General features: G+C 46.3%; 1 protein-coding gene across 7 annotated transcripts in view; it reads right to left on the bottom strand.

Moving 5' to 3' along the window:
- Window positions 1-8,308: 8,308 nt before the first annotated feature.
- Window positions 8,309-27,517, bottom strand: part of LOC103676002 — a 184,400-nt gene continuing 165,191 nt past the window's right edge. For 2 of the 7 annotated variants that reach the window (XR_005832211.1, XM_040621432.1), the window contains 2 exons: window positions 18,527-18,648; window positions 8,309-9,864 (listed from right to left, as the gene is read on the bottom strand). Coding sequence is in view for 3 of the 7 variants with exons in the window: in XM_040621432.1 (XP_040477366.1) it covers window positions 18,562-18,648 (87 nt within the window). In the remaining 4 variants the exon portion in view is untranslated. Of the gene's footprint in view, window positions 9,865-17,063; window positions 17,463-18,526; window positions 18,649-27,517 lie in introns of those variants that run through there. The other 5 variants (XR_005832213.1, XM_040621433.1, XR_005832212.1 and 2 more) reach the window with 4 other exon arrangements.

Here is a 27,517-nt window from a genome sequence, read left to right as displayed (position 1 = left end):
ATGCTTATTTAATGAAGGGTTTATTTGTGATTTATTATTTTGTTTTTAAATATGAAAGTAAAGAGAACAACAAAACAACAGATCACATATTCTCCAAGCAATTCACATGGCCTGATGCCAGTGTTGGGCCTATCTTAAACAGGATAGGCTTGACATGTTGAAAGATATATTTCAATAGAGAAATCAATGAAAGAACTTGATACAATCTGAACAGATGAATAATGTGAAGCAAAAGAAGTTCCCTGGCTCTTAGAAAACATTGTTTTGGAAGATTATCCAGACTTGCAATTTAATACCAGATGTTGGCATCTGGAAAGACCCTGATTTGACATTTTGGCAGGAGAAATGAAGAAAACAGAAATGGCAGTTAAAAAAAAAATTGGCAGAAAAGATTGTTGCAATAGCCCAGGGGAGCAGTCCCGGAATGTCAGAAAGCATGAGTTTCTCACCCACGACACTCGAGTGATGTCAAGGGCAGCCTGGGCCTTGGAAGGTTCCGGAAGGATATCTGCCGGTGAGAAGAAGGAAGATTCTTTGGTGAGCCTCATAAGACAGTCGGGGGTGGGGGAAGCAGGCCAGAGAGTAAGGCCAGTGCCTGTGATGTGGCCGCAGGGCCCAGAGGAAATGGCTCTCCAAACCTGCTATTACAGCCATGTGGTCGGGCCCTGCCTGACGGCGAGGCGCTGGCAGAGGACACGGGCAGCTGGCCGACCCAGCCATCAGCACCAGCGGGAACAGGCAGCAGGTCTCCCAAGCTCTGGATTCCAGGACACACCACTGCAAACTAGCTCTGGCAGAGTCCTGGGCTCACACACCCTCTTCTCCAGCCAGATAGAGTATTGATATTATACTGTAGCTAAAAAGTCCATTCAAAAAACTGTTTTTTGGGGTATAATTTCCATGCAGTGAAATACTCAGATCTTAAGCGTTTGATCAGGTTTGACAAATAGATACACCCATGCCCCATATCCTGGTCAAGACACGGAACATTTCTATCACCCCAGAAATTTCCCTCATGCCCCTTGCCAACCCGTGCCCCTCCACATACACAGAACAGAAAGCAACCACTGATCTCATTTCTGCCACCACTGGTCCGAGTTGCTTCTGTAGAACTGTGTAGAAATGGCACCCCACCCCATGCCCTACCCTGTGTCTGGCTTCCTTCACTCAGAAGATGCTTGACATTCATGATGCTGTTGCCTGTATCACTGGGTCATGCCTTTGTTTTCTTTCTGAGCAGTATTCCATTGTAGGGCTGTACCACAAATAATTCTTGTCTATCCATTCGCCTGTTGTTGGACATTGGGATGTACTCAGTTTTTAGCTATCATGGACAAAACTGCTATGAGCAATTGTGCGGACATATGAGTTCATCCTTCTAGAGCAGATTCCAAGCAGTGGAATTGGTGGACCATAGGATGCATATATGTTTGATTTTTTAAGAAACTGATGAACAGAGTCCCATGGAGTGGCTTTTTAGAAGTTCAGGTGGAAAGTGTGAATAGCACGGTGGTCCCGTGCCTCGGGGGTGTGTGAATGAATGCACTGCTACAGCCTGTAGCAGTGGCCGGGGGCATGCTAGCCTGGGAGTGCGGACATCTGAGCCATGTGTCTGCTGAAGTGTGTGGGTCTTGGTGTCCTCATTGGTTGAGTGAGGCTGTTGAACAGATGCCACCCAAGGATATTTCTAGCTCCATTCTGACATAACGAATCTTCCATTTTATCACGTCCTAGGAAGCAAAACAGAAATATATTAGGAATTATTCTCTTTGAAAACCAGTATCTGATTTGTAACCTCATAGAGTGACTAGACTTGTCATCTAACAATTTCGGGCCCTGGATCTGTTCATGATACTTTCACATGCAAGAGCAGAAAATCCCATTCAAACTGGCTGAACCAACAATGAGGAGTTATTAGCTCATGGACTTGAAACAAGCCCAGAAGGAGAGGCCAAGGGTCAGGCATGGAACGACCAAGGTTTCCACTCCTGTTCTCTGCTATTCTCTTGGTTTTGTTCTCCTTCCTATGATGGCTTCACCCTTCATTTGAATAACAAGATGGTAGCGGTTCCAGGCCTTCCTGCTACACACAACAGAAGAAAAACTATCCTTTCTAATGGGATATCCTCTTCTAGAAATTCCTTGAAAATTTCCCCTCATGTCTTGTGGGCCTGCACTAGATTACATGCCTTTTCCTGACCAAGCTCTGGGGGAAGGATATTGCCATGAGATTATTGACGTAGGCCTCGAGTTCTGGGCCAGTGCTGCATTAGACTTCTCAGCCCCACTAACAAAGCTGGCATGAAACCAGTTTCCCCTAAAGCATGAGACTGTGTGGAGATGGAATAGGCATGCCCCAAAAAAGGGTGTGTGTGTGAATATTTAGCAGGCAACCGGCATCCACACAGAGCTCTGGTATAGGAATGTACCACCTGGCCCTTACCCGGGGCTAACGGAATCATATGGGATCACCCAGAAGACCCAGAATCAGAGGCAATTTGGGAATTGTGGTAGATGAAGTGTGGTCACGAATACTTTGTGGCTTCTCCTATCAAATGGTGGAGTCTTTCGCCGTCCCTTGAACCTGGGCAACAGACTAGGGCAGAAGCAATATTGTGCTCCGTCCCCCAGGCCTGCAGTGTCTCCCGTTCACTTGCAACACTCCCCACACCATACGCAGAAACCTGGGCTCGATGAGTGAATGATAAGAAACCACAGAGAGATGAATTCCAGCGGACAGCCAGCACCAAGGCCCCAGATACGTGAGTGAGCCGTCACAGGGCCTCCTGTTTCAGGCACGCTGTCAAAGACTACAGTCGATGAGTGACTCAGGGCCCAGCTGAGCTCAATCAATCAATAGAATCATGAGAAAGAATAAATCGTTGTTGTTTTAAGCCACTACGTTTGGAATGGTTTATTATATAACAATACGTACCTGAGTCAGGAAGGGCCTTTAAAACTTTCCGTCTCTCCAGTGGGTGATTGTCCACTGAGCTTGTTAGGTACACTCACTCTTTGCTGAGGTACGAGGCACTCCTTCCATTTGTGGTGAGCTCGAGGAGAATATTTTTCTACTGTGGAGGCAGACGCAGACTCCTGATGCTTCCATCCCTCAGCCTTAGCTCCTTGCTGCAAATTCAACCCCTCAACTCTACGGAAGCATTTCGGCCATCTGGTCACCTCATCTAGCCACAAAAGATCATCCTTCTCAGGCTCCGCAATCCTTTTCTATTGCTGACAGAATGGAGGCCAGTGGGCCTAGAGGGCCAGGGGAGGTAGGAGTATGTGGCAATGACTAGATGATGCCTTGAGGGTATCCTGAAACCCTGGAGCCAGAACATCCCCCAGGCAGGGGCTGGCCAGACCTGTGCAAGTACCAGCCAACCTGATTGCTAGAAAGGTGGGCTTCTGGAGAAGACAGTTTGCTGGGCTGCTGGAAGCCAAATGGGGCCTGAAGAAGAGGGTGGCAGGGTACCTGAGGGGGAGGACTTGGGGCCCAGGGACTGGTTCTGTGGGGGGGGGGAGGGGAGTAGGGGTGATGGGAAGAGAATAGGAGATATTGGGCCCCAAACCAGATCATCAGGGGGTGTGCAAAGCTGAAGAAATAGGCAGGCAAAAGGATCCAGAATTGGGACAGCAAGAAGGGTAGGGCTGGTACCAGCTGGCTGCTGCAGGCAGGCCCATGGTGCATCAGCCTGGCGCGGCAGACAGGCCCTGCGTATTCCATGCCCTGGAGGGGCTGGTCCATGGACGGGGCGGGAGAGGCCACCTGCTTAACAGCATCCTCAAGCTGGCTCTGGCCCTCTTGCCCTCCCTGCTGCCTTGCTGCGGGAGTCCTGGACTACTGGCAAGCAAGCCTCAAGTGTCCCGGCAGAGAAGTAACAAGTGGCTCTTGGCCCTAGGCACAAAGGGTGCTCGCTGAGTACGGGAGCCTACCCCAGCAGCCCTCAGTTGCCAGAGAACAGAGCCACATTTCTTTCTTCTCTTTACGCTATGAAGCATACCTGAGCACAGAGTTTTCAAGAGGCCTTAATAAATATTCGTCATGAGAAATTCGCTGCAGTCAAACAGAACCTGCGTGTTGACGCTCTTGGGTGAGATTACTTCAAGCCACTCCTCAGCTGCCCCAGCTTCTCAGAAACCTCTGGCAGTCAGGCCCCCAGCCCCACCTCTGTGGGCCTCAGCAGCTGAGGGGCAGCTCCTGGGCGCCTCCCCCCCACCTCCGGACTGGCACGTGGCGGGTGCTCTGTTGAGGGCACAATGTGTCATAGGTGGAGGCAATGGAACGTGTGTCTAGTACCTGACTTCTACAGCGGACTCCCCTGCCCCTGAGGCCCTGTTTCAGGGTAGTGCGGGGAGGCTCCTCCCAAAGCCCCAGGCCAGACCACAGGCTCCGGAGCCCAGAAGGCCCACAGCTGTGGAGAAGGCAGGTAAACCCTGCTGTTCTGTGGGGAGACCAATGCCTTCCTCAGGGCATGGGTGTGGGGGGCGGGGGGAGGTTCTCCACAAGGAGCTTCCTGGGGGAACACAATGGTGTGAGGAATAATGGTGCCTGAGCTGACTGTGGGGGAGGAAGGAGACCAGCCGGACGGAGGAATATGGGCCCTTGAACTAACTGCCATCCACTTTCCCTCCTTCAGCCATTCTCATAAGAACACTAGGCCTTAACTTTTCTTGGTTAGCCCATCATAATATCACAAGCTACTGCTCACAAACTCTCCCTCTCCCCACACCTTTAGGGTGTATTCCTGAGGTTTTTACACTTTTCCCCTCACAAATGATTTTTTATCTCCACACCCCTGGGTCTGGAAATGAGAAAATAAATTAACAAGCGATTACAGAATAAATGCCACCCCCCCTTCCTTTAGAAATCATTGGGAATCTTTCATGGAAATTACAGGAAGGCATGCAGCTTAAAATGTAATGAGCACAACAAGGATGAAGGCAGACAAGTCTGGGAGCTCTCAGCTCTGCATGGGTGAGGCACTTGTGAACGACTGGGGACCGAGATTAGTGAGGCCACTACTCCCACCATTTGCCTTGACATAGAAAGATGCCTTTAATAGAGATATGGGGAGGGGTGCCTGGGTGGCTCAGTTGGTCAGGCACCCGACCTTTGATTTCACCTCAGGTCATGATCTCAGGGTCAAGGGATCCAGACGTCTCGGGCCCACCCCCACCCCCACTCCCTCCTTGTTGGGCTCCATGCTCAGCACAGAGTCTGGCCCAGATTCTCTCTCCCTCTCCTTCCTCCCCTCTCCCCCAATAAATAAATAAATAAATATTTTTTTCTTTTTTAATAGAGATACAGTGAGCAGAGAGGAAGCTTGTCACCTGGGATGAAACTATTATTTTGTAAACTAATGCTAAGACAGGCCATCCCACAGTATGGGGGGGGGGGTCCTTTATGGCATCAGAATGCTGCATTACCAAATCTAAATACAGTTTTTGATAACAACGAAGAAAAAAAAGAAGCCTCTTCCAGGGAACCCAAAATCGCTCCTATGAAGAAACTGAGGCCTGGAGTTCCTAAGCGATTTATCCAGAATCAAAGACATCTATTGTCCCTGCTTTTCAGACCACAGAACCACCAGGCTTCCAATCAGAAGGCATTAAAGTCCAATTCGTTTGTCTCAGGCAAAGACAGGGCTGAGAGCGACCCCGGAGCCAGGAAGTCAGAGGGTGGTCACTGCATCTAACTGTTTGCACGTCAGCCCCACCAAATGTGCAGCGCGATAAGAGTTAAATCAGACAAGTCCCAGAGAGCTCAGATCTGTGCGTGCAGAGGTCCATGTGAACCTCCAGGGAGAAAGGTCCTTCGGACGTGTTCCTGCTCTTATCTTGATGGCAGGGGTATTCAGTGCCCTTTGTGTAACCCCCAAAGCCATGAGTCTGTCGGCAAAGTTTGCAAAGGCTGTCTCCGGGCTGGGCTGTAGCCATCGCAAGCGCCTTTGCAAAGATTAGGCTGTTTGATAAATAGATAAACTTGGAGCTAGAAGGGACTTTAGAATTTGCCCAACTTGGCCCTCTACACTTTTATTCTTAAACAAAGGAGGAAGTTGCAGCTCAGAAAGGACGCAAGAATCCCCCAAGGACACACAACGACCCACGGGCGGAGGCGCCAGCCCCCCGCCTTCTTCCTCCGCCCACTCTCAGCCCCTGTCCTGCCCCGACTGCGTGAGAACTGGGGGCCCGAGCATACTGCTGCCTGCTCTGTCGGTCAGCCGGCCACGTCCTGGGCAGTTGACGACATTCTCTTTTCACACTTAGGTAGGGAAAAAAAGAAGTTGCTCAAGCAGCACCAGTGGAAGGATCACCGGGGACGCTTGCTGAAGTCCAATCCCTTAGGCCCCATCCCAGGGGAGGGGCTTGGGGGACCTCATTTCTCCAAGCACTTCCGGCGACTATTGGACGAGGAAGTCTGGGAAGCCTTCCCCGGAACAGACTGGCTAGCGGAGCTTCGGCTGGGTCTCCTCAGCATTGGCACTCAAGGCTCTTCATTGTGAGGCCTCAAGCAGCCTTCGCGGCCTGATTTCCTGGGTTTCTGCCCCTCATATTCCTGCGCGTCAGCCTCCCTGAACTTTGTGGAGTTTCATAAAATGGCATGCAGGTAGTGAGAGCTACCGTCACCCCGTGCCCCCAAAGCACCACACAAGCACCATCCGGTTGCAGGCCCCGCCCACAAAGATGGCGCCACGGTCCTCATTTAACCGTGAAGACTCTGACAGACGTGAAGGTGGTACCTCCTCAGAGGGCACAGAGCCCAAAGCCCTCCTTCCCAGTCACCTCACGGCTCCAGCTCCAGGAACACAGCCTTTGCTTTTCTCTCACGTATCTTTGTTAACGCCATTTCCTCTACAAAACTGACATTCCCCGTGCCTGTCATCTCTGTTTGATAATGCCTGTTCATCTGTCCCAGCCAGCATGGCCTTCCTCTGCCCCTTCCCAGGTACCTCTGACTTTGGGCCTTGTACTGGAGGTGATCCCGGGCACCTTCTGCAGGGGCCCCTTGCTTAGGCCGTGCCTGGAAGACTACAGGGGATTCCTATTTGGTCTCAACCCTTGTTCCACACAGCAACAGGGTTGAGAGTTGTAAAGAGCTGTCAGGTTATGTCACACCAACGTTCATATGCTCCGGTGGCTCTCCATCTCCCTGAGGGTCGACCCCCTCCCAGTAGCCTCTGCTCAGTGACGGCGTCTGACCTCATCCCTACTTCTCTCCTCCTTGCTCACTCTACCCCAGCGCACTGGCCTTCCACAGCTCCTCCAAGATGCCGTGCACACTCCTGCCTTGGGAATTGCTGTTCTGTCTTCATAGAAAGCCCCAGGGAGTCACATGACTCACTCCCTTACTGCCTCTGAGTTTCTGCTTGATGTCACTTGATCACAGAGGCCCTCCCTAACTATCCAATATAGAAAGATAACTCCTACAGGCCCGCACAAGGAGGACGGCCGAGGCCCAAAGAGGGAAGTCGCCCCAGGTCACACGTGAGCCAGAGGCAGTCCAGCCTGGAACCTGGATCCGTCCACTGCTCATCCATCTCGTTGCTGCTGATCTCTGTGACTAGGAGGTCCCAGCCCCCATTCTTCTTAATGCGTGGATTTACCCAATTTCTGCCACTCACAGTGCTGTGATCACAGGCAGAGAGTCTCTTGTCAAAACCTTAATTTCCTTAAACATAGTGGGGAGGGAGCAGAGGGAAACAAAGAGCATGGATATAGTTAGCCTCCCATATCTCTCTTAATTCAAGAATCAATCTTTGATGAAGGATTAAGCTTTGCTGCCAGACACCCAACCCCTGGACAGATCTGTGTTGTGTGGGGGCTAAAACAAGTGGAATTTTGAGGCCCTCTATCAGAAGAAGAATACTAAAGATTGCCAATAAGAAATTAGGTACAAACGTGGATACTTATTAAGAAAGCTGGTAAATACCATAGACGCTCAAAATCCTAAAGAAACTTTGCATTTTTAGTAACTGTTTATAATATAATTATATATCTACATTTTTTTAACCTACCTTTTTTACTAACTACCTTTTGATCGCATCTTAATTAATAATCACGTTCAATAGACAAAATAGAAGAGAATTCACTCTTTCCTCAAACATGCTTGACTGGAGCTTCTTTATAATTATCGAATGCATGAAACTCATGATTTCTCACTGAATATACTTGTTTTTTATAGCACCCCTATAGGCCTACATCTATAGACACAGAATTGTGATGAATTCTATTTCACACACGTCTCATTTTAAAAGAAAAAACATATGATGCCTTTGTAATGATAAGTAATGCTTTAATTTAGTATCTTCCTGACAGGAGAGAATGTGTTTTTACTGGACATCATTGAAATGGAATCTTCTATTTCCCATTGTACACATGGTGATTAGACACACTTTCTGCAGGCTGGCCTTTAGGCCCATACCTGGCAAACCCTGCTTCTCCTCCTCAGCCCTCCAAGTGTTTACTTTATTGATTGGACCTTTGGTCTGCAGCTCTGTGTCCTGACAGCAGGTGAGTTGGCACAGTAGTGAAAGCGTTCCTGAACATCATCTTTATATCAGAAAGGCTAGAAATAACTTCCCTGCACACAGGACAGCACATCACAGATGCATCCCATGAAGCCCAAACAGAGGTCGCCCCAGCTCAAAGTCCTCTTAGCTAGAGCGTGCAATTGCTGCGGGACCAACTTCAATGCCATTCAACAGCCCTGTGGGTAAGACGAAAGAAAAATCAGAATGGAAATAGTGTTCTTAACCAATTGTGGTTAGAATATCTGATTTGTTCAAGTTTCACAAAGACAAATGGCAATGAGAACACCATGGAAGAGCCTGTGCCCATGAGAAGCTTAAAATTCATTAGCCTCCGTGACTTCACCTCTGCCCTTGAAGCAAAGGACTGCCCACCCCACCTACCTTTGTGAGACGAATCTAGCCAGTTTAGCCGGGGACTTACATCCAGGGAGAAGCAGCTTCTGTGGCCCCACATTAGTACATTTCCCTCAGTTATAGAACAAAACCTTGAGGAGCTCAAATACAAAGACTACGCAGAGTCCTGCTTGGAATATTTTGGCCTTGTATTTCATTCTCAAAGTACTCCACCATCATTGACAATCCTTATGACATTCTTGCAAGGCAGGTGGGTGGCAAGGATCGTTCTTTATGGCGCTGAAGCCGTGGTTCAAACAGGACCAACATCTAGCAAATTGAACATAACCACTAAGTTATAAAGAAAAACACAAACATTGAAATTGTCACTTTGGGTATGTTTTCTGCGTACCCGAAATACCACCTGATGCTTTGTCTAATTGGGGGATACAACTTAATAGCAGTATTTTCACTGGGTCGGTGGCAACTACTTCTAGAAAAGGCAAATTTTTCAAGCAATTACATTTCATTGGCTACCTCCCTAATATATCTCTTTTTATCGTCTCAAAGGGATTACAGAAGATGAAAGAGTGTGATTTTTCCATTTATGGAGTGCTCTGCTGTTTCTGTTGGCCAAGAGCTCGTTGATACACATCTGAAGATAAATAGTTAATAAAGGTGTTTGGATTGCAACATCTGTTGCCATTCTTGGAAGCAGGGACTTAATTGCAGACTAGAGCATCAAATCTTCAGAGGGTTTGTAAGACAGAGATTGATTGGGGTCACCAGGTTACCCAGAAGTAAAATCCCAATCCTTATCTTTAAAATGCAGTGTCCAATTGATTCTCTCTGGATCATTACACACAGCACACGGAGGTAACGCCAGGGAGAGGAGCAGTCAAACATTTTCCATTTCAAAATACTTTTAGAAGAAACTGGAATGGTGTCTTGATTTTGGTGAAGAGTCCTGAAGCGAAGCACCAGTCTTCTCTTCCATCTGAGAGATAGAAGCATCAGCATGACGTTAAGGAACACGTCCCGCCTGTACATTCGATGGAGAGCCACTGCCCTGAGGGCCCTGCGTGCTTTCTACCTTAGAGCCCAGAACACAGAGGCCAACTCTGTGCATCCAGAGGCAGCAGGGAGAAACTGCAGCCTGTAAATCAAAGGTCTCCCTGCCTTTAGCAATCTATAAAGTCAGAAGAATAAACGAGATGCTTGCAGGATGAAGATGCAGTCAACATGGGGAGTGAGAGGCGGTTCTCTGTCTGACTCAGGAGAAATGAGCTCTAATCGGACTGCACCTCGCAGTAACCATGTGACCTTGAGCAGGTCACCTTCCTCTCTGGGGCACCATGGCTCCATATTTAAAATGACGGAGGGGACCAAATAATTGCCAACATTTTTCTCAGAATTTGACCTTGAAAGCCTGTTATCTTTCATTGACTTGGTAACCTATTCTGGGTCTTAGCTGAATACCTGTCCTGGAACTGTGGCCCCTACATTTCAGGACCCATCTCCCCAAAGGCAGAGGCCGTTGGCAGAGGAGGCCTAAGACCTGGTCGGAGCTACCAGGGACCAAAGGAGCAAGGGACATGTTCTCCAGCTCCGAGTCTTACAGTAATGATCAGTGGTTCCTAAAGGAAACCAGTAAACGTATCTCTAGAATTTCTTTGCCAGATCTCAGAAAATGCTAGAGAAGTGGTGGCATCAACAGAAGACAAAATACTACTTCACCCATGAGAGGTTTAGGAACTGGACTTGCAGCTTCCTGGCGAACTTTAATTTCACTAGATTGTCCTTTTTGACAGACGTGAGGATGACAAGTCAAATGTGAAAGCTAATTCCTAGGACCCAGAACACCAGAGAAGACAGTTAGAGGACACTGTTCAACTGTAGTAGTTGAAGAAGCGAACAGTATCCATGGAAGCGTCTTCTCGGAAAGAAAGGTGGGAGAAAATACTGGGGTAACTTCAGTGCCGTGTTTTATATGCTCAGAAACGAAGAAACACTGGGGGTGGTGGGCGTCCACTGTTCGCCTTCTCTTTGTGACACATAAAAAGTCAGCCTGTACTAGTTGGGATTCCAGAGGCCAAAAAATATCATAAAGGGCTTCCCTGAAGAACTCTGCCGGGCTCAAGGTTAATTACCCTTTCTTATTAGAACGAAACTATTTTAAATTCATTTCTATTTCACAACGGTCAAGGCAGGAATTTAGTATCTTGTTACAAGGATCACAAAATGCAGTACTTTATGTAAAAATAGTACAACAAAAAAGTTAAGCAGTTCTGTCACAAAGCGTACTGAACATATTTGTGATATAGCTGTAATAGTCCCCTTTTATAAATTACTGATTTTTTTTAATTTGGAAAATATCTATTTGGAATTATTACAAAATTCTTTAATCCAATGCTGCTCCAGCCTTAACAAACCACTTGGGAAGAGAAAAAAAAAAATGAACCGTATTCACAGTACAGCTCTTTGCTCCTTTACACACATACACGCACGCACACACACACACACACACACACACCCATTCAGATTCCTCAACTATTCAAATTTCTCTGGTCTTCTCTGATCACCTCATGAGTCTGTTGCCTTAATTAGCTCCTGCACATTCTCAGAGGCTGGGGAGAGCTGGAGATCGCTTGTTTCCATTTAAAGGCTAGGATGCTTTCTGCCGTGTGGTTATCTAGTAATATATTGATGCTGAATTGCATTGTAACCCAAGAAAGAGGAGACTCATACCAATGAGGCGGCTTGACTTTAGCTCCCTTTTCCTTTCTTCCCGGCCAGGGTGCTTCAGGCTGGCCCAGAACGACGTTCAGCATATCGTGCCAAACAGCCAGAGAATGGACTCCTTAGTCCTTGTGCTAATCCTCCTCTTTACTAAATAAGCAAGTCAAGCTTTGGGGGTAGGAGTGGGAGGAAAATTATATAATTTGAGTTAATTGGTTTGGGGCTACCCAAAGCCCCAGCTGTCTTGAAGGGAATTGTTTGGTCTTCAAGACCCAATTAAAGACATTCAGCTGATGTAAAATAGATTTTATTCCTTTTTTCAAGTCATTGTCAAGAGACCCAGACTCCATTCCATACCAAAAAATACCCTTTAATCACAGCCTCCCCAAACGCAACCCGAAAACATGTCTGGAAATAGGTATATCAACAGGCATGGGAGAATATAAAGGCATGCTAATTAACCAGTTTATTTTACAAGTTCAGGACTGGAATCTCTAGTGATAAGACAGGAACTCCTTCCGACAACCCTTCAGGTACTATAAAATGTGCTTTAGCTAATCAGATTGTTTGAACTAATGGCCCAGCCTCTATCTTTTTTCCCTACATAGGGATTGGCTGGACAGATTTGAGAAACTCATGTATGGCCTTTCTAGATCTGAGACAAAACCACCTGTGACTTCCATTTGACTGATCGATGTGTAAGGCGTGGCCACGGCAACATGAACTCGCAAACAACAGCGCTGGGAGTTGCCAGGTATTCAGACACAGCAAGAATGGTCGCATGTGAAAGCGATCTGAGATGTGCTGGCTTTTTATTTCAGCAGCTTAAACAAATGATGCCGAAAGGGGATTCTGTGGTAACAACAAAAATCATTTCTTTCATAAGGTCCTCGCAACCCAGAAAGAAATGAGAAACAAGAATTATAAAGTGTAGAAGTTTACAGAGTCGCCCCTTGATCCAGTAGTTGTCCTATTCAAGTAGGTCCTGAGAGAGCGCCGTGTCCATAGCACTGGAAAGGAAACAGAAGTAAGACCAAGTCCTCGTCCTCCAAGAACCTGGAGTCATACAGGGGTGGGAGCGGATGAGGGAGTTACGGAAACACGTGGCAAAGTTGAGAAGAACAAAGGACGGGTGCACATGCAAGGGGGGATAAGAGGCAGAAGGGACCTCATCTCGTTAGCGATTTTATAAACAAAGCAATGGGCAAGATGGGTCTTGAAACCTCTAAGTGATTCCAGCAGAGGAATCATAGTTTCAAGGCTCCTTGAACATCATTTTCTGGAGAGGTTGTCCCAAAAGGAGGGAAGAAAGGGATGAAGACGGAAAGGTCTGAGGGGAAAGTCTGGAAAACATTGAGCAATGTCATTGAAATGCAACCAAGAGCACTCTCGGGGAACAGATGGAGGCTGAGTTTGAAGGCCTAGGTCAGGTGTCGATCCAAGGCCTTGACTGCCGGAGGAGAAATCTTTACTTAATCTCAAAAGCAGTGGGGAGCCATCTAAGGATCTGAGCTGAGAAGTAGTGGGATCAAGACAGTGCTTTCACGCAGGAGGCCCTGAGATTGGTGGGCTGCGTGGGGAGAAGCAATGAGGGCTTGAGTACAAATGAAATCTCTGTCCTGAAGACCAAACCCAGAGTGTGGAGAGCATGAGCCCAATATGGGTAAAAAGAATCTATCCAGTAGGAAGCCGAGGCATGCTGTCTTCTGCAGCCGCCCAAAGAACGGACTCTGAAATAAGATGCTTTCTTGAGAAGGGGCATTTATTCGAGAGCCATGATGGAGCACCTGGTGTGTGCTGGGCATTGTCCTGGCATCGGGGATAGGTAGTGAACGAAACAGACCCAGACCCCTGCCTCCTGAAGGAAGTAATTAACGCTCCCAGGCCCTCCGAGTCCCCTTCATAAAGAGCAGAGTTGATGGGCAGTTTCTAAATAAGGCCTTCCACAAGCACAGCCCTGCTTCCAGAAGCCTGTGGCTGCTAAGCGGTCACGTAGATTAGAAAATACCAACACTGCAACATGTCTCCATGAAAGCGGGACCCTCAAGGAGGCACAACTTTACACAACTCCCCCACAGAGAGTCAGGACACAAAGGACGATGTAAGGTGGAGAGGCATCCCTCAAAAGCCAGAGGGGGTCCTCGGCCAGAAGTAGAAAGAGCCAGACTAGCAGCACGTGAAATCAAGGGCCTGCACTTACTCGAAGAAATAAGAGGGAATCAGCAGAAAGCAGCACAGGAAAGGAAGGACAGAGTGTGGCAGTGTGGCAGTGTTCGAGAGCTCTGGCTACAGACAGCTCCCCCAAACCTCATGTCCTACAGAATGGCGCCCTCAGACACAAGCAGTCGTCTCACGGCCCTCGCTTGCCAGGAAACTGCTACGGGGCAAGCAGCTGGTTTCGGTTGGCTTCCTTGGGGCGCCGGCCTACAAGGAAATGGTTGCCTGGCCATGAGTTTCCAGGGCCCAGGAAAGGTCAGTTCCACCTGGTAAATGCACGAATTGACGTTCTCTCTTACACCCCAACTGCCGGTAAGACAGTCTCTGTGAGCCAGATCCTCTCAGAAGTCCGACAGTGACTGGCCCCTGGAATGGGGGACTTCACCTTCTAGGGGTCACCGTACACCAGGCACTGTGGTGACACTCGGTATATGCGGCTTCCCGCTGATGCTCGGTGACCTGCCGCCGGTGAGCCGTAGAGCGGGGCCACGAGCCCAGGTCTTCCAACTTCTGGCTGCGCTGCGCGGGGATCCAGCAAGCCCCCCGGGGTTCTTCGCTGTCGCTCCTTCTCAGCACTACTGACGTGCAGTCCACACCGGGGGCGGGGGTGTGCTTCAGTGTCCTTCCCTCCCACTGTCAGCTCATCTTAGCAGAAGTATTTCACCTCACCAGCGTCAAAGACCCCCTGCACGGACATACGTCATGTGATCCTTGTTAGAATCCCCCGGAAGGCAGGGCAGGGGACACGGAGAGTCAGGGGGCCTGGCTGGCATGAGAGAGACCTGCCTCCAAAGTCATGTCTTCTGACTCCTACCTGGGGGCTTCTTCCGACGGTTCTTTCGGAATAGGGCCTCTTGCTCTTGTCAGCACAGATATGCTGGTAACGCTGGTCCTCACGGAGCACTCCGCATGGAGCAGGTGCTCAGGGAGACATTCTGGGACTAAACGAACGACATCAGACCAGCCATCTGCCCACATGTCCTGTCTGAGTCTGACCCTAACCTCAAGGGACAGTGTAGGACCGTGGAAGGGGGCCTGGGCGAGCAGACCATAAGAAGCATAAAGTCTAGTGCTCATTTAAGGCCGTGCTGGCCCGGACTTTTTTAGAAGCAGGTCGCATGTATTGTTGCATTTAGATCTTACGGCAGCCCTTGCCGCAAGTACTTCCGGCAGGAGGCACTACCCCTGTTCCCATTTTACAGATACGGAGCAGTGAGCACGGGAAGCTCTGTAGTGTGCCCAAGGCCACTGGATCAGTAAGCTGCGGAACCAGAATCCGGTTCCAGAGCCCTCTCATAATCACACTGCCCCTCAGACAGGTGGCTTCCTCCTGCCCCAAGAAACCACTTTCTTCCAAGCGTCCCTTTAGAGGCCTTCTGTGGGTCTCAGTCGCCCCATCTGAGAAGTGAGGGGCTTGAACTCCACCCTCGGTAACTGCCTCGGATTCTCTAACAGATCCCAGCTGACTTCCTTTGGAACACAGCCCACGGGAAATACCTTCCACACCCACCTCGCTTTCTATTTATGTCTTTTTAGTATTTTGTTCAGAAACAGTTTCAATATCTGAAAACCCTCAGGAAACTGAGCAGGAATTCCACCCCCAATGCCTCTGGCTCCTAAGAAAGATGTAGAGTGACCCCAGACGGGACCTGCTGAGATTATTGGGTCCTTAGGGGGCGCCAGGAGCAGGGACAGAGCCACCTCTGAGGGGTCCTAACCCTAGAGGAGTAGCACTGAAGGCTGGGCTCTAATCCTCCTCAAGGGAGTGGGGGCCCGCGGGAAGCGGGGACCACAGCCTGAGTGCCCCGTCCAGCTCCCCTTCTCTTTTCACTCTTCCCACCCTTTTGTCTATTGACCCTGTCGAGCAACCGGGAAGACTAAATTCTAAACAGCTTTTGTTGTTTCTGCTCGTTCATTGCCTCTAAGTCAAAGGAATGGAATTCAAAGCCCATCCAGAAGGCGTCCATCTTCCAGAAAGTCCAACAAGTACAGTGGGTTACAGATGCAGATAGCACTCGTTTGCCAACACTTGATGGAATAAGGGCACACTTGGATGACATACCAGCAGCAAAGCCATACACCCAGTGGGCTTCATGTGGAGTAGCGCCTGTCTCATGGGGAGGCAGCCTCAGAAGCCTAGGCAGGAGGCTGTTTTATTAGGGGCAGCCTCACACACCTGCATGTGGTTCCGGACCATGGCCTGGAGCAAAGGCTGGAGAGAAACAGAACCCTTGAGATAAAAGAAGACCCTGGGCCAGGCATACAGACATTCATTCTTCCAAAAAGATTTACTGAGAGCCTACCCCTTGCCAAGTGCTGTTCCAGGTCCTGGTATGAAAGAAGCAGCTAGACATCTTTACCTTTACTGAGCTTACAGATTAGTAGGTGAGTTAGACAACTAAAAAAATGTGTACCAGCAGGTAGTGAGAGGGGCTATGGAGGGAAATAAAACAAGATAAAATAGAGAAAGAGAGAAAGAGGGGCGATGTTTTAGATTGGGTGGTTGGGGGAGGTGACATCTGAATAGACTAAGGAGGGGAGTGGTACAAGCATCTGGGATAGACTGTTCCAGGTGGAGGGACTAGCAGGTGCAAAGCTGTGAGGCAGGAGTGCGCTCGGCATGACTGAGAACCAGCGAGAAGTCTGCTGTTGGTGGCTGGAATGAGTGGGGGAGAATTTAGGAAATTAGGAAAAGCTAACCCCAGACCTTCTCTTCCTAGGAAGAGGTGAGAGCAAAGCATTGAATGTTAGTCTCCTGGAGGCTGTTGTGGGCAGCTGCTGTTGCTAAAACCTTTGAGCTCCTTGACTAAACTGTACTTCGATAAAGGAGCAAACTACTGTTCATTCAACTACTATTTGCTAGATGCTCATCGTCAGCTCCCAGGAGACCTTCTACACCCAAACCAAGTCAGTCCTGTTCTCCAAAGGCCATTTGATCTGTGCTATATGACAGAATTGGTGTTTTCCTTCTGGTCAATCTGCAAAGAATAAATGTCTCAGCAGTGGTGTGCCAGTAAAGCTTTAACAACTGGATCTCTGGGGGAAAGATAGATAAGTAGATAGATGATAGATAGATAGATAGATAGATAGATAGATAGATAGATAGATAGATAGATAGACAATTTGTTATAAATTTTACTGCTATAAGAACATGTAGCACATAATTTAAAAATAACACCATACACAGTACTATTTATTGTAAATTTCATACAGCCACTCGAGGCTCACAAAATGCTTCCATTCATTGCTGCTGAAATCTTGAAAAAGCAGCCTATCTATGGTTGACAAGCAAGTGTAGTTCTGACGGGACTGAGGCTCACAAAATGCTTCCATTCATTGCTGCTGAAATCTTGAAAAAGCAGCCAATCTATGGTTGACAAGCAAGTGTAGTTCTGACGGGACTGTTGGCTGATACTTTCATTTAAATTAGTAAGTAAGACAAAAGTGAAAAAGACATGCAGGGACTTCCCTTTTCCATTAGTGATGCGAGAGGCTTCTTTGCTGAGTTGGGTAATCGTTTTTGAACACTGGAAGGGGATGCCTCGGCTAGCTGTGCTATTCACGACGTAATGGCTCTAGACGGAACACGCTTTTAAACTTCGTCTGAATTATTAATATTTCTTCATCGCTTTCTTGAGTCTAGAGGTCAACAAACAATAAATCACTCCCTGATATCTGGTGTTTGCCCATTTTCATGGCGCAAATATACCATGACTAATTTCGACCTCCCAACACGACATCACTGGAGGCAGAATTGGGAAAAGAAGGACAGTCATGCACCATTCATTATCTAACCTCCTCCTCTAGCGTGTAGACGCACACGTATGAATGACCTCGGGGGCGTGGGCAATGGTACAATACAGTAAAATGAGTAGGAAATAATGAGTATTGAGTGTGTGTTTAGTTTTAAAATATAATTTATTTAATTGTAAAGTCATCTCATTTCATTTTAATAATGGTTCTATTTAACAAATGGCTAACAACATTCCTAAAAATTTGACCATTGACTCTCTGGGCTGGTTAAGAGCCAGCCCAAGCACACCCGTGAGTCTTAGTGATGTCTGGCCCTGTCTTCACAGCTGGCTTTGAAGTTTCAAGGTCTTTGCCCCTCTTCCACCCTTTCTACAGGAACTGGTGTGAAATAGACGACTATCCCAGAGGTCTTAATACTGAGAGGGGCCACGATACCTCGTGAAGGCACCAGAGCCTGCCCGCTCATGCAGGGAATACTCAGGTTCCGGCCTATTGCTCCCGGATGTGTGAGCACAGCATACCAGTGCTGGAATGGATTTGAGGGGTCACCTGAGTCCAGCCACCCGTCTCATGCCTTCTCTTTGTACTCCATGATAATCCACTATTAAGTCTATTAACAAAAATAGAATACCACCCTGGTATTTTGAAAGGAATTACAGGACTTAGCGAGCCACATACTCTGAATTTCATTTGCCAAGGCTCTCCGTGCAGTGTCTTCTGTGCCGCTGGTCTGGGTATTTAGAGGATAACACACGGCAAAGCTAGTAAGAATATATCATGGAGTCTGTCTCACCCTGAACCCATGGCTTGGGGAACTATACTAGCCACACCTATAAGGAGACCTACACATATTTTTTTTCTAACACTTGTACGCTCCCCCAAACTTCCATGCCATGCCACGCCTCTGAGCTGAGGCTGTCCCTCCGAGAGTTCCCTTCTCCTCTTTGTACCTGTGAAATCAAGGCCCAGGTCCACCAAGATCCTTCTAGTTCTTCTCAGGAGGTCCTAGCTGCTCTGAACTGCCATGGCTCTTGATGCCTCCAGCATTCTGATGGAATGATGCCACGTTTTGCTGCGAATGATAAGTATTGATGAGTTCCTAGAAGGCAGAGATCATACCATCTTCATCTCTGGACCTGGCTCTCGGGGTGCCCCCCACAGTGAGATAAATGACTCGACTAGCCTTCCCAGCCTCAGGGAAGGAGTCACAGGGATGTGTTTCTTGGATGTAGCCGTGACTCAGAGGACGTGCCGAGCTGTGCCATCAGCACACGACAAGCACACCAGCTTATCCCTTCTGTTCTCTCAGCAGAGCCCAGCTTTAAAAATCACTTGAAGGAAACCTGGATTGCTTGAAGTTTCTAGAAGAGTATAATTCACCTTTGGACCACAGTTGCTGTCCAAAGGGACACACTCCATTGCCTGAATTTGCCTCCCACTGACTTCAGGTGCACTCCCAGCTGCCCGAGAGACGGTACAGCAGCAGGTGAACTCCCAGCTGCCCGCGAGACGGTACAGCGGGCGGCACTGGGCTGTGCACAGGACTAGGAACTGAGGTTTCCCAGGGATGCAGGTCAATCACAGCAATAAGGCAAAGCCCAGAGTTTCTGCTCATGTCAGTAGGAGGCACCAGAACTGTGAGTCCAGGATCATAAACCCTGCAGGAAGGTATAGCCTGGCTCCATCATTTGCCAACTGTATGACCTCGGGCAAGTTACTTAACCTCTCCAGCCTCAGCCCCCTCACACAGAGTGGGAATGGTAAGCATACCGATCTCATAAGGCTATTGTGAGAATGAGATGAGTTCAAAAGTGCTTAGAACAATGCCTGGATTAAAGTCAATATTCAGTAAATGGTAGTTAGTATTCATCGTAACAATACTAACAACAGCTATTACTAGAGGAAAACATTTCTATTGGCCTCTTCGGTTGGGGAGAGGAGGAGGGGAGGAGCGGGCAGGCTGATGAGGGCAGGAGGGTGAGAGCCAGTGGAAGAGAAGGAGCACCAGCTGAGAGTGTGGGGTATGGTCTCTAGGCCCGGCTCTATCATGATTCCATGCTGTGACCTCCCCTCTCTGGACTGCTGTGTCTTCATTGCCGGGGCCCCAGTCCGCTTTACCGAATCAGGCTCTGAGCCTGCAGAGCCCAGAAGATGGTTTGCAATTTAAGCTTTCTTGCTGAGTCTGATGGATCCAGTCCGTGTTTAGGAGCCATTAGATTCAATTAAAGGCCCCAGTTCAGGGCCTTTGCACTTGCTGTGCCCTCTGCTTAGAAAGCTCTTCCCAGAAATGTTTCTTTGTCTCATGCTCTCATCCAGGTCACTGCATCAATGTTACCTCGCAGAGATCTTACCATTCACCGCATGTGACGCTGTGTCCTTTGAATTACCACCCGAACTCCTACCCTGCTTTCTTTTTCCCCATCACACTTCTCTCTCCACAACTTGATCCTCACTAGAATGTAAATTCCATGAAGGCAGACAGGATTTTGTCTATGAGTACAACCTAGCACCTCTGGAATAACACCCGGTATGGAACTGGCACTCAGTAAATTCGTTCTGAATTAATAAATGAATGGACTGGGTGACTAGGAATGCATCGACTTTGCCTCTGCTTGCAAGTCAGACGCTGGAGCAAACAGAGCAGTAAGATAAGCAGTCAGTCTGCTCAGCAGCTGGGAAACCCTCTCAGTGTGCTCGCCCTGAGGACCCCAGGATCATGGGACATGCTTTTGGTCCACTCAAGGCAATCCCCCCAGACAGAGGTTGGGAAAACCAGCCGACATCCTCAGTGCTGTGTTTTGGGGTTTCATTGCACTCACATTTTCCATGGGCTTACCTTTAGGGAGGATGCTGACAAACTTTGCAGCCATTGTTTATGGAGAGATGGAGAAGCATTTCCAATCTGTGTTCTAGAACAATGTACCCCGACAGACATGATGTCATTTGGTTTTAAAAAGGTGTTTGAGCTGGAAAATGTTTCCAAAAGTATAAGGAGGGGTTATAAATGACTAACAAAAGTTACATATGTGGGTTATTGTCTTAAAAATGCAGTAATATGTGAAATACTTCTGAAGGTAAGACTTTAGAGGCTAACGTTATACTTCCAGATTGCTCAGGCTTTAAAAAATAAATCCGTGGTTGAGTCCATCTGCTTTAAAGGAAAAAGTCTCTTTTCCTGTAACACCTTCTTGTTTGCATAGTAAGGATGTGAGACCCAGACACGTGGTCTACCGGAGAGCTATAGGTTATCTACTTAAATTGGCTTTACCCAAAATGTTCAGCCTAAATATCCCAACAGCAGCCTTGATTTTGACTGACTTGCCAAACCCAAAAGCTCTCTTTTTTCCTTCTGAGTAGTATTTTTCCAAAACTTTGGGGAAATCAATAAAAAGTCAGATAATCCATGAACCTAAAGAGCATGTGTTTCCAATATTAGTCAATATTTGATGAAGGAGTTCCACTAATCAATTAAGCTTGGGAAACATGGAGCGAGTGAAAATTTTCAACAGAATGGTCCGTCTTGAATATGTTCACGTATGTGTGACCCTCCAGGAGGAAAAATCAGAGACCACATTTCCCTCGACGTATTTGATCAGAGAACCCTTTATATACACATTACCGTATCTTACGGAGCCAGCATTTCTCAGAACACAACTTGAGAAATGCCAGCCTAGACAGGACTCGTAAGGACTGGGTTGACATTTTAGAAACTACGATATGTTTTGTTTGTTCTTTTCTTTGAAGAAGTTAAAAGACAGGTATCAGAAGAATCACCCAGTGATTTTTCTGAACTCTTCAAAATATGATTTTTACCCTGTGCTAAGCACATGAGAACCAAAGGAGATAAATGCTTTGACAAATGTATGTATGGGTACAATTCCATGTGGCGCCATGATGGAGCAGACTGGTGATCGATGTGCCTTCTCACCGTAAGTAATGATTAAACAGGATGAAAAATACGAAGCAACTCTTTTCAGGCATTAAGCAATAGACCGCGGGACTGTGAGCCTTGAGAGAAGGGGAACACGTGAAGGGAATCCCACACACAGCCTGGCTTTCTGCGAGGGGCCAGTTACTAGATACTCATGCACAGGGGTGGAGTACAAGCGGAGTGTGACGAGCACGCTTCGTTGAGGAGGCAGAGATAGGAACTGGGGAATGCAGAAGTCTCTGGAACTTGCAGAACAAAGCACCAGCGAAGAGGTAGCTGGGCAGGAAGGGTGCCAAACTTTTATACTGGGAGTGCCTCTGGCTTCTTGGCCGACACAGGACAAAGCTCCACTGGGCCTATCAGAGAACACATTTGATGGGAATGAGATCTGAAGAGAGACACCAGAGGTCCTTAATGTTGAGAGACTTTGGAGTTCCAGCCAAGCAACGTGAAGAGACAGCTTGGTGAGCACCTCGTGCATTCATGGGAGATTCCAGAAATTCCGCACCTTCAGAGAAAGGACCATGCCTAGAATAAGGACCATGCCCCAAACACAAACCTGAAATAGACTCACCCTAACAAATCCTTAACACAAGCCTCCACAAGATTGAGGGGTTTTGTTTTGTTTTGTTTTGTATTTTATAGATTTTATTTATTTATTTGGCAGGGCCTGGTGGAGAAGCAGAGGGGAGAAGCCCAGAGCCTGGGTCAGGGCTCGAACTCAGGACCCTAAGATCATGACCTGAGCTGAAATCAAGAGTCAGATACTTAACCAACTGAGCCACCCAGGTGCCCCAAGATTGAGGTTTTTATATGTGCTTATATAAATATAAAATTTAAATATAATAAATCAATATAAATATGTATATTTGTTTTGATAGATAGATATGGATTCACTTTAAGGAACTGGCTCTGGGGTCATGGAATTGTGAAGCCCAGCAAGTCCAAACTGTTTAAGGCAGACCAGCAAGCTGGAAACTGGCAGGAATTGATGCTTCGGTCTTGTTGCGGAATTTCTTCTCTGGGAAACCAGTTTTGCTCTTAAGGTCTTCAACTGATTGAATGAGGCCCACCCATGTTATCAAGGGTAATTTCCTTTAAAGTCAACTAATTGCAGATGTTAACTATATCCACGAAATACCTTCACAACAACACTTATGTTACTGTTTGATTGTATAACTGAGTACTATAGCCCAGCCAAGCTGACACGTAAAATTAACCATTGCACCATCGTAACACTGAGAAAAATGTTACAAGAAAATAAAACTACAGATCAGTATCCTTTATAAACATAGATGCAAAGCTGCTTACCAGATATGATCAAATTAAATGTAGCATTATAGAAAAAGGAGAACACTTTATGACTAAGCAAGGTTTATCTCAGGAATACAAGGTTAATTTAGCATTCAAAAAATAATCAATATAATTTACCACATCAATAGAATTACAGAGAACTACCATAGGATCATCTCAAAAATAAAGAAAATGAATTTGACAAAATTAAACACCTATTTATGATTTTAAAAATCTCTCAGACAACTAGTAATAAAATATCTGATAAAGAACCTTTGAGGAATCCACAGCCAGTATCATACTTAATAGTGGATTATTGGAGACTTTCCCTCTAAGATCAGGAACAAGGCAAGAAAGTGAGCTCTTACCACTTCTATTTAGCACTGTACCAGACATCCTGACCACTGCAGTGAGGTGAAATAAAAAGTATAAAGATTGGAAAGAAAGAAGTAAAACTTGCTTTATTTGTAGATGACATGTAGATGTATATAGAAAATCCTAAGGAATCTATTAAGCCACAGGTAAAACTAATTAGGGAATTTAGCAACATAGCAAGCTACAAGCTAAATATACAAATAACAGCTCTATTTCTTTCTTTCTTTTTTTTAGCTCTCTTTCTATATACTAAAAACAAACAATTAGAAAATAAAAATTTTAAAAACACCATTTACAACGGCACCAAAATACATGAAACATTTAGGAATAAGTTTGCCTAAAGATATGCAAGACCTCTATATTAAAAAATTATACAATATTACTATAAAAAATAAAGGAAAACAAATAAACAGGAAGATGTACCACGTTCATTAATTAAAAGGCTTGATATTGTTAAGATGTCAATTCTCCCTCTCCCAAAATTGATCTACAGATTCAATCAAATCAAATCCCAATCAGATCTCAACAAACCTTTTTGTAGAAATTGACAAGTTGATTCTAAAATTTACATAAAAATGCAAAGGACCAGAGGGTCCAAAATCATCTTTAAAAAAGAAGAGCAATATTGGAGAACCCACAGAATCTGATTTCAAGATGTGTTAAAAATCTATAATAATCAGCAGCCTGGGTGGCTCAGTTGGCTGAGTGTCCAACTCTTAATTTCAGCTCAAGTCATGATCTCAGTGTTGTGAGATCAAACCCTGCATTGGGCTCCACACCTGGAGCCTGCTTAAGATTCTCTCTCCCTCTCCCTTTCCTTCTCCCTCTCTCCCTCTCTAAAAACAAACAAAAAACAAAACAAAACAAAAAACAGAGTTCAGAAATAGAGCCACACATGTACCATCAATTGATCTATGACAAAGGCATCAGAGCAATCAGTGAGGAGAGGAAAGTCTTCCTCAAATGGTGCTGGAATTACTGGATAAATGCTTGGAAAAAACAAACCTCGGTCCTTAGCTCACACCATACAGAAAAAATTAACTGAGATGAATTATAGGGTTAATCACAAAGCTAAAATTACACAGCTGCTGGAAGCATAGAGGAAGGTCTTCACAGCCTTGCGTTAGGCAAAGATTTCATAGATAGGGAAAAAAAGCATGAATCATAGGAGCACCTGGTGGCTCAGTTGATGAAGCATCTGCCTTCCGCTCAGGTCATGATCTCCAGGTCCTGGGATCAAGCCCCACATCAAGCCCCACATCAAGCCATAGAGCCCCGCATGGAGCCCCGCATGGGCTCCTTGCTCAGTGGGGAGTCTGCTTCTTCTTCTCCCTCTGCCTCTGCCCCTCCCCCTGCTCATGCTCACTCTCTCTGTCTCTGTTTCTCTCACTCTCAAATAAATAAATAAAAAAATTTTTTTAAAGCATGAATCATAAAAGAGAAACTGGAAAAATTAGGCTTCACTGAAATAAACTTTTGCTCACGAAAAAGACACCATTAAGAGTATAAAAATGAAAGCCATGGATAAAGAAAAAATATTTGCTATTAGAAGAAAATTTTATCCAGACTATATAAAGAATACCTACAAATGAGTAAGACTAACCAATTAATAATGAGAAAAAGATTCAAACAGAAGCTTCATAAAAGAAGATACACAAATGGTAATATCCAGACTATATAAAGAATACCTACAAATGAGTAAGACTAACCAATTAATAATGAGAAAAAGAAGATACACAATGGTAATAATCACATGAAAAAGCGTTTGCCATCACTGGTCATCAGAGAAATGCAGATTACAGCCAAAATGAGATTACCACTCTATTCCTACTAGAACAGCTAATGTTAAAAAGACTGACAACACCATATGTTTGTAAGAAGGTGGAACTACTGAAACCCTCTTACATTGCATTTGAAAGCATAAGATGGTATAACCACTTTAGAAAACTGTTTGGCATTTTTTCTTATAAAGTTCCAAATACAGCTATCCTATGACTCCGCAATTCCACTCCTCGGTAATTGCCCAAGAGAAGTAAAAACATACGCTCAACCCAAAGTCTTATACAAGCATGGTTACGGTAGTTTTATTCATAATAGCCTTAAAGTGGAAACAACCCCTATGATATCATTTATACGGAACACCAGAACAGGCAAAATGAATCTAAGTAATAAAAATCAAAACAGCGATTGCCTGGTGGGTGGTTATTGACCGAATGGGGCAGAAGACTTCTGTGGGGATGGAAATATTGTACTCCTTGATCGATGTGTGGGTTAGCAGGGTGCGCTACGTCCATTAGACACTTAAGATCGGTACATCTCACTGCATGCACATTTCATCTCAATAATGTACAAAGGGGAGGGGAAGGAGGAAGGAATGAGATGGTAGAGAAAAACAGAAGAAAATTAAATTATCCTGTACTTGCAAGCATGCACACACGAACACACAGAGACCATACAAATATGAATAAGTACGCTCATTGGGAAGAGGGCCAATGTTGCACAGAGCGCCATATACTTTAGAGCCGTTTCAACAGATATCTTCACATCTCATTATCAGAGAGTTCTTTCCTCTATTCATTTTTTTTTCTCTCCCGGGTTTTCTTACCAAATACCCACACATGTTTGAAAAGAGAGGGAACAGAAACACTAATTCTGAATTTCACACTTACCAGAATTTCAGACAAATTGTTCGTTGTTGACGTTTTGAGATTTCATTTCCTGCCACGATTCTCTTCAGGAAAGGAAACCAGAAAGGAAATGAGTCAGCTCCTCCCAGGCCTCCCAAATCTGGCCACCTGATTTGAATCTAGTGTTTGATTGATAGCAGAAAAAAATATTTTTCAAGAATACGAGCTAGTTATTATTTTTGTTCTCAGCGCTTGAATTGACTTGATCCCACCTTCCCCTCAGGGCCAACCAAGTGATATTCCGCACAATACATCTCGCTTCATTACTGGAGTGTCCTGGTCACATTAAAATGTAACCACATGGAAATGAATTTCCCCCTTTTCACATTTCTGTCCTTGGTTTCCATGGAAGAGGGCTAATTACCTTTTTAATAGCCCTAATTGATGGGCTTACAGATCATATCTTTCAGTCCCCACTTGTGTGTGTGCTGAGGGTGGGGGTGGCCAGTGCTCCTTTTCTCTTGACCCCTCAGCTCACTCTTCCTTATTGGAAGGAGGGTTGCTGGATCATGAAAGGACCCTGCCTTGTGTTTCTCTGTTTGCAAGACTACCTGCAGCCCATTGTGGGCTGACCAGGAAGCCTCGCTTTGTCTTGGCCAATTGACACAGCTGCACACTCAGTAAATAGACTCAGATGTTGAGCTTTTGTTTGAAGGATCTTTTCAGATTAATGCAGAGAGAATTAGTTTTTAAAACTTAAGCCGGAGCCAGGATGAGTAGAATGGAGCTGTGAGCCATTGAATTCACGTCCACAAAATGAGACCCACTGTCTTACAGGGTGTTTATCCCCTGTTCCTTTTGGAGGTAGCACTGAGGGGAGAGGCTCCCACTCAGACCATTGTGAGGAGAAGATCTGACCAGTGATTACACGGGCTCCAGCTTCGTTCTCTGAGGGGACAGAGCTCCGCCCTGGTTAAGTAAATGCAATTCCTGCAAAACAGTGAACGACAATTGATTGGGGTTTTCTTATTCCCAGACCACAAGAGGTTCTGAAAAATAATATAAGAAGATCCATGGCCTATGACAAAGACAATTAGGGCAACAGTCTGGACTGAGCGCTGAGTAGCATCTCAGAGCCTTCAGATTTCACTGGCTGCACCACCCAATCTAGCCCTCACCCGTGGGCTTGTTCCCAACCATTCCCTGCTGGGACACAAGAATCAGACATAGCTCCCAAAGGATGGCTGCTCTCTTGAGGACGGGACCATACCGTGGTGTCCACCATTTCACTTAGGGCAGGTTGGAGTCTTAGTCACAATTTTGTGACTAGAAACTATAGTATTGGGCTGCCTGGATGGCTCAGCTGGTTAAGTGGCCAACTCTTGATTTCGGCTCAGGTCATGATCTCAGGGTCGTGAGATCGAGCCCCACACTGGGCTCCCCGCTCAGTGGGGAGTCTGCTTGTCTCCCTCTCCCTCTCCATCTGCCCCTCCCCCCCACTTGAGGTCTCTCTCTTTCTCTGAAATAAATAAATAAATCTTTTTAAAAAAAGAAACTATACTATTCTTTGCTTTTGAGACTTACAGACTCATTTTTCTCAAGCTACAAACTGGCGTTTATTGCTCCTCTTTGCTAACAGTTCTGTGTATTTAGGGAGGCCATTTGATGTTGTAAAAAGAAACTTGACTCTGACTCATGCAGATCCGAATTCAAAT

Source organism: Ursus maritimus, unplaced genomic scaffold, assembly GCF_017311325.1.
Source record: "Ursus maritimus isolate PB19 unplaced genomic scaffold, ASM1731132v1 scaffold_4, whole genome shotgun sequence".
Lineage (NCBI taxonomy): Eukaryota > Metazoa > Chordata > Mammalia > Carnivora > Ursidae > Ursus > Ursus maritimus.
This window is presented reverse-complemented; position numbering and strand designations above follow the sequence as displayed.